Raw genomic sequence first — 8,328 nt, 5'->3', positions numbered from 1 at the left:
AAGTTTTGGAAGGACACCCGGAACTCGACTCGTGGTAGTAGTTGTGTAATGACGTCATCGCGGTGGCCATTGGATTGTTCAGACACACAACGTGTGTGTGTGCATTGAGCTTTTGTATGCCATTGCCGATTATATATATTGAAAACGATCGTTCGTTAAATGCTGACTAAAACCAAAAGGGAACAGATGCTTTGGAACTGATGAAACTTCCCCTCTTGTTTAGATTGTGAAACTATGACAGCTTATGTACCAAAGGAAGTGAAGGAAACTCTCCCAGGGCCTAGGGCTCCGGATAGGAACGATGAAACCTCTTGGGATGTGTCGTCAGAGATCGTCAGTAAGGCGACGTAAGTTGACCAGTAATTCATTGCGAATATTTTATTAACTATGTTATAACGACAGTGACGATGTTTGGAAAGGCTGTTTTTCTGTGACAGCTAAAATGTGCAGAATGATGAAGGCATAGGCCTGTATGGATTTCATTGTTAGTGGAAAATAGGGCGTTGGTTTTTAACGTGTTTTTGTTGATTTCTCGGCTTGACTGAATTCCTTATTTCATTTTAGGAGGACGACGTCACCTGCAGAAGAAACTACAGGGCCTGAAGGAGGACCGCAAGACTCAAAGCAAAACCAAGAGGGTTTGCCTGGGACGTCTGTCATTCGAAAAGAGGTGACGTTTTTTTTCTTCATAAAAATACCTATTTCGTCTCATGTGACGTTTGTGGATTATGTTGTCGACGCATGTTCGTGCGGTGTTTCATTTCGGTCAAGTTGAATAAAAAAAAGATCGTTTCGCGATCGTTGGCAGATTTTGGACTCCGACGTGTGGTTCCGAACATTAATGTGTGAACAGAGAGAGGTGTCAATATGAACCACGTCCCATGGATCTAAAATTTACGTTCGTATCCATGAGATTTTGGACCCAGTGTGTAGTTTTGTGAATGCCGGAACCGAGAGAGCACTTGTGAATGTGAACCTCGTCACAACGATCCACAATTTACGTTCGTATCCATGATATTTTGAACCCAGTGCTGGTTATAAATTTGAGTGTGTAAACAGAGAGCATGCAGGGTGTGTGAATGTGAACCACGTCACATGGATTCATTTACGTTTTCTCCATGTTCAACGCCGACCATAGATCGTTAGTGTTTCGTGAAATTGTCCGTTAATGATCGTAAAAGCATAATTGGCATGAACTTCGGCACATGAGAGGTTAAGACAGAGCAATTCAAACGTTATGTCCTCGGCTCTGAGTCTATGGTTCATGCTCCACGACTGCATTACGGTTTCCTTCCTCCATGATGGCTGGTAGTATAGTATGGGGGCCCTACAGGTTCGTTACCCCCAACCCTGACACCCGCCACTGAACCCACGGCACGGGTTCAATGTGCGGACTGTCGCCAGTCAGTAATATTATGGTTTTGTGTATAAAATACACGTACGTAGCCCGTCTGGCCTGCCTGCGACGACACGGCCCAATTTGTCAGTCTGGATTTGTTGTGTGTGGCGGCCGGACGGACGTACGCTCATCCAATTCGCACTTGCGTATAAATAATTTTGAGACAATATTGCGGTCTCTACACTGTAGAAGTGTGGGTTTCAGCATTGTTTGAGAGAGTCTCTTCTTTAAACACAGAATTGTGTCATTATAAAATAATGTAGTTTTGGTTTTCATTGTGACCGTACTGTTCACAGAGCACTTTTTATCTGTCGTGGGCGGGGGGGGGGGGGGTTCTGGCGATGTACGGGGGCGTACCAGTAGGTAAAACAAACCTTGCTATATTTCCAGCTCAAGCCCAGATTGTGAAACCCTGGGAATATGGTGTGACCTTGAAACTGTGCACGTTGTTCACGATGTATACATGACTTTTGTATTGTACAGACGAATATCACATCAGTGGGATGTTGTTTCCACAACCCCCCTCCCCAACCCCGATCATGGCCGATCATGGTCCTTTTCATTGTGTAACGTAATAAAATTATCGTTACGCCACCCATTCCTAGAATTATATATCAACAGCTATGATTATGTAATGCCACCTTGGGGACGATAGGAGATTTATTGTCAATGACAGAAGCAGTGTTAGTAAAAAGATAATAAAACTTGAAAATTGCTGAGCGAAACAAAGCAATACTGTCTGCTTATAGCAAGATTTTCTACGTGCACCCTTTTTCTGTCATAAATTTCAACCCATGGTTTGACCCATAGAGCATTGACCTTGCTCTATGGTTGACCACACCCATTCAGGCCATCGTACCCCCTGACTGGATTGGGTGGCCGGATGTTGTGACGTCGTCACTATCTCGATACCCAGTGTCCAATATTTCACTTCCGCTGTAACAGAATACACAGAACTCCAGAGGTACGTTATTTTGAGTTAGAACAGTTTACAGTGATCGTTACAATGAACACGACCCTGGGGACCTACAGACATGGCCCTAAAAACCCAAGAAATTATCCATTTTTATTGGTAGTGTGAGGTGTTGTCTCAAGAAGATTATCTAATTCCCCGGCCCCAGTCCCACCTCAAGACACTGGACACGTTTGGTAATTGTCAAAGACCAGTATTCTCACTTGGTGTATCCCAACATGCATAACAACAAACCTGTAAAAATTTGGACTCACTTGGTCAACGAAGTTGCAAGAGAAAAACACCCTTGTTGCATTACTTTGTGTGCTTTCAGATGCATAATAAAAGGCTTCAGCTGAAGTATTTTATTTTGAGTGAGAAAGTACCTTTATTGTTACTTCAGAGGGAGCCGTTTCTCACAATGTTTTAAACTAGCTCTCCAATGCCGGTTACCAATTCAGTTTTTATGCTAACAATTAGTTTGAGTAATTGTCAGTGACCAGTGCCTTTAAAATTAATAGCAGTAACGATAACGTATAGATGTCACGATTTAAAGGCAGTGGACACTATTGGTAATTACTCAAAATAGTTATTGGCATAAAACCTTTCTTGGTGACGAGTAATGGGGAGAGGTTGATGGTATAACACATTGTGAGAAACGGCTCCCTCTGAAGTGACGTAGTTTTCGAGTAAGAAGTAATTTTCTACGAATTTGATTTCGAGACCTCAAGTTTAGAATTTGAGGTCTCGAAATCAAGCATCTGAAAGCACACAACTTCGTGTGACAAGGGTGTTTTTTCTTTCATTATTATCTCGCAACTTTGTTGACCAGTTGAGCTCAAATTTTCACAGGTTTGTTATTTTATGCATATGTTGAGATACACCAACTGTGAAGGCTAGTCTTTGACAATTACCAATAGTGTCCACTGCCTTTAATTGATCTGTTCCTATATAATATTATGACCAGCGCAAGTTTCATTTCTGATAATTGGACGAGAGGAAGTCGAGGTCCCAATCATGTCAATTTAAAGGAACATTACATAGCTGGTTTTTGCTAACAAAACAGTTGCTGTCAGTGTCAACACTTTATGAAGTTTGAGATCGATCGGCCATCTGGGTCACGAGAAACTAGTGAAAAACTGATTACACATTTTTCATGGCATAGATTAATGTTTTTTTAATAAAACGCCCACCGAGCGATCAACTCCAAACGGGAACTTTTTTTCAAATTTTGTTTCCTACCAAAATACTATTATTTAGACATAAATCTTTCAAGGATTTTTTCTACTATCATCATTAGAGAGACCGTGTAAGTTTTATGTAAATCTGTAATCTTAGATGAGTTGTTTCCCTGAACAATTCTGTAATGTTTCTTTAAATCCTTTAAATAACACGACATCGCCAATCGTCAAAACAACAGCTTACATTTGCAAATTAATAAGAATCAATCTTAAAAAAATGCTATTTTGGACCCAAGGTCGGCTGGCTGGCTCTTTGCCCTCGAGGAAAAGCGCCAAAGGAAGTAAGGACTGAGTGGCACTGCCTTAAATACATCAGTTCTATGTTTCCCGTTGCAGTAAAAGAAATGCTTAAATAGGATACTTTTATTTTAGGATTTATTTTAGGATCCCCAGAAACCCAATTGGTACGATATATATGCGTAATATGTTATTGTACGGAAACATATCGAGCAATAGTCATATACAAGTTTAAAATGTATTTATGTATAAAATAGATCAAAACAACTTGAATGTAAAAGTTGCGATAAAGATTGTTAGAAATAAAACAGTAAACTAAATACAAAATTGTACAAATACACCAAAAAGCCGTCGTTGCTTCACACGTATCTCCCTGTACAATATTAACTTATTAATTAATTGGAAGATGGTACCCCGCCCCCCTCCCCGGCCCCTCCCCAACCCATACTTGCTTTATGCTCAATCATGCTGGTTTGTCAACGTCACGGCACCTAAAAACCTACCACAACTACTCCCCCTTTTTTTAAGCAAAGGCAAGCCCACGTTGTGCAGGTTGTATTCTAAACCAAGCATGCACTGTATTGGCCATGTTATGACTTGTAACCAGGCACCACATAATAACCTACCCCCTCCCTTTTTTGGTTTAAAGCAAAGGCAACCGCGAGGTGCAGGTTGCCTTATTGTAACCCACATTTTTATTGTCCAGGTAACATGTAATCAGGCACCTTTAAAAACCTACCCCCTCCCTGGTTAGGTTTATAGCAAAGGCAACCACGATGTGCAGGGGTTGCTTTTTGTATTGTAAACCACACGCACAGTACATGTACATTGTCCATGTAACATTGTAACCAACCAGCCACATATTATTCAGCCCCATTATTTACTGGTTGCCATCTATCGCTCTACATTCAAGCCCGTAGGTGTTATCGTGGACATTGTTGTATTATAGCTGTTTGTGTTAATGGCTCATTGACACTTTTTTTCAGCGGAGTTCTTTTTATCCTGGGTTCATTCATGCGTGGAAAATAACATAGATTTTGTCTCTAAGGTGACCACATAATATTATGTAAACTTCTTGATGCGTAACTTAGTTGTCGGGTAACTAGAATGTGAGGTTTCGTTCTCAATATTATCATGGTATATAGTCAACTCTTTGGTAAGAAAATAATTTCTTATACTTCCGTGAAACAAAGACACGAACCGGTTCACGAATTCACAAGGAAGCTTATGGGCCAGCCTCGTCAACCATGGACGGTCCATGGTTCACTGCTCGACTCCGTTTACAAAACATCGATTTTTTTTTTAATGGTAGCCCTAAATCGTTTTGTCTGCATAAAAACCCAATACTTCCATGGTCAAACTGTTTTCCTGGTGTCCCATTGTGTTACTGAAACCGAAGGTCAAGGGCCGTAGACCACGAACCAAAACGATGCCACATGAGTCAAACAATGATTCACAATATTCAAATCTTTATTTGTCAACAATCATAGCCATTTTGTCAACAATGAAAGATATTACAGAAGTCATAGGTTGTCATTCATCGAATGAATCATAATTAATAATAATAATAATAACAGTATTAAGCAGGACAGTTCTTTTCAGAACTGAGAAGTCTCCCGAACACCCGAACAGTCTACTCCGCGGTAGTAGTAGAACCTGGCAAGTAGATACACATATGGTGTTACCGCAAACCAAATATATATTGATACCTCACCATGCAATGCCTCAAATCCTATATAATAGTATCGAAGCCTTATATAGCGCACGTTATAACAAATTGAAAAACTTGGATGCTGAAGCGGATTTCGTTAGTAACGTTAGAACACAAGGAGAAAATACAAGAAAACAAAAAAGGTAATGATAAAAGGGTGACTGCTCTATATTCAAACACCCCGTCGTTCAAACACATATTATTCTAAAAACTGTCGTCTCGAATCCTACATTTTGTTAGCAGAAGATAGGGCCTACTACCGCAACGAAAATATTTAAATTTGTACCAATGCACTTTTTGGCCGGACACGTTAAACATTTACGGGAATGCAAACCTTCTTTTGTTTTATGTATGGTTATCATTTTGTCTTTACGTCTAATAACTCATTTATACCCGCATTGTATGCCTTCAATACCTGCATATAAAACAATTACAACTCATGAATATTTACAACATTTGTAAAAAAGCAAATGCAAAGAGTGTATAGCCTATACGGTTACTAACTTAATAGAAGGTTATTAAAGGGAAGTTCATTTTTAGACCATTCGCTGAGTTTGAGATTGTTTGAAACAAAACAGTATTTTATACCAAAACATAATTTTGTCAAGTTATTATAACACAAGGGAAACTGACAAATATCATTTCGAAGATGGCGGTATTTAGATAAATATCACGGACGAGATTTAATAGGCGGGAAATTACGACAATTTCAAACTTGACGAGAACAGTTACATAATCACTAAATTCACACACAGGGGTATAAAATAACGGGTACCTGCGAGGGTAGAGGTTGATATTGTGTACGAAAAAACCTTCGGAGCACTTACGGTTGCTAAGGCAGTGTAAATACTCCCCAGAGAGTTGAGACAAATTTCAGAATGTTATTGACCCAATGAGTAAGGCACTAATGTAAAGCGCATTGAGACGGTTTATTGAGAAAAAGTGCCATATTATAAGAAATGGTATTTATCATTATTATATTTTTAAATGTGTATATTTTTAGGCTTGCTGTTATAACCACATTCTGGCAAACTGCGAGCAGCAGCTAATGCTATACTACATCGTAAGGAAATGCCGAAAGCCATTTGCTTGCTGTAATCAAAGACAGGCCTGATCAAAATGTTGTTATTATTCATTTCATTCGATAAATGTAGCTGTGACGTAGATCATTCACGAGCAAGAGTCTGTTTTGAATGGTTTATGGAATCTCAACACGTCGGTCGTGTAGTTGTATTATGACGTCTTTCGAAAACCTCTTACATGTATGAGTGACGTCACATATTTGACATTCTTCTTATGCGTTTTGTTTGAAGCCCTCTCGCGGTCAAAGTGTGATAATAATACAAACGTCCTTCCTAGCTGGTCGCATGTCTTTATCTGCGAGGCAATGATTTCATTTGATATAATGATTTCATTTGATAAACGTGACATGAGCTTTCCAATATCTATGTTTGATTCGTCGGTGATGTTTGCAGTTGCACTTTCGGTTGTCTGCGTGCTGCGTTTGTTTTATATGTATATGATTTACTTGAGAATCTCCATGAGGAATGAATGCGAGGTCGAAGGTGCTTAATCTTAGGTGTATAATGTTCCAATGCTAGAAATTGCAAGTAAGTGCTGTGGTTGGTTGAAACAATTGACCTTACCGGTTTGCTGTTTACGTTTGTTTTAGTCATTTACATACAGATCTGGGTCGGTTTGTTGTCCTATATAGTCTTTCCAGCTCGTCATGTTATGTCAAGGATTTTAACTTTTTCATTCATCGGCGTCGGATCATGACTATCGTGATTTTATCATCTCGATTGAAATTATCCAAGTAAACCGGAAGAAGTCACGTATGTCCCCAGGTTCAATTTAAACTTGTCAAACCATCAGATTGATGTCTTGAAAGTCGTTCTATTTAAGTCTCGATTTATAATACGGTCACGTTAACAATGTTGGCGTGACTGTATTATAAATACTCTGTTCGGTTCCTCGAGATTTCATGTTTATGATGCGCTAAAAACAACCAAATAAACCAAGAGGAACAAAAATAGGGGTCATACACATTCTTCGTGCTGAAATGCATACAAACTCCTTTATTTTTCTAGAAATTGTATTTTTAGCGTCTTTCATACGAGAGTAATTTAGGAAGGGTCCCTTGCTAAATTGTAGCCTGGTTGTACACTTTTACAAAATGTACCTCGTGTGAAAGAACAACAATAATGTTCGTACTGTCCAGGGTCCCTTGTACAATGTTGTCAATCATTGCTACCGTTTAGGCTCTCTTGTTTGTGTTTCGTTTGACAGAATTAGCCATCGGCAATTTTCCCTGTATTACATTTGATGTAATGTGGGCATCACACATTGCGCTCTCTTCACTATTGTCAGATTTCACAATAATATCCAAGTCTCCAATATTTCTGGATCCAATCTTGAATTTATGATTTGCGACGGACAACATTACGTCTGCGAAATAGGTTGAAATATTACCCTGAGTGATGATAGATCCACACGAAGCATCACACCGGAGTTATGCCGGCGGGCAAACCTCCAGATTTGTTTCGTGAGCATTACACGAAAATGACTCAACATTTGAGCATTTTATGTATTTTTTCTTCGTCTACCGACGGGGAATTGAACATTCTGACTCGTAATGGAATGAAAACAGTTTGTCTCTCTCTCATGATGGCCTGTGGTTTATTATGATTATGTGCGACGCGTGGTTTCAACCGCTAGTACAGAAGACTGTTTTGTGTTTTTATTAGAATTCATACGGCTGTATTCGTCAGACATGTGCGAGTCAATT

At 39.4% G+C, this 8,328-nt stretch overlaps 1 protein-coding gene across 1 annotated transcript in view; it reads left to right on the top strand.

Moving 5' to 3' along the window:
* Positions 1-224: 224 nt before the first annotated feature.
* The window catches only part of LOC139945036 (uncharacterized), a 57,662-nt gene continuing 49,558 nt past the window's right edge, over positions 225-8,328 (top strand). The window contains exons 1-2 of the mRNA XM_071942285.1: positions 225-347; positions 565-670. Of these exons, the coding sequence (XP_071798386.1) occupies positions 235-347; positions 565-670 (219 nt within the window). The 5' untranslated portion in view covers positions 225-234. The remainder of the gene's footprint in view (positions 348-564; positions 671-8,328) is intronic.

Source organism: Asterias amurensis, chromosome 12 (assembly GCF_032118995.1).
Source record: "Asterias amurensis chromosome 12, ASM3211899v1".
NCBI lineage: Eukaryota > Metazoa > Echinodermata > Asteroidea > Forcipulatida > Asteriidae > Asterias > Asterias amurensis.
The sequence above is the reverse complement of the archived record's forward strand: the minus strand, read 5'-3'. Positions and strand labels throughout refer to the sequence as shown.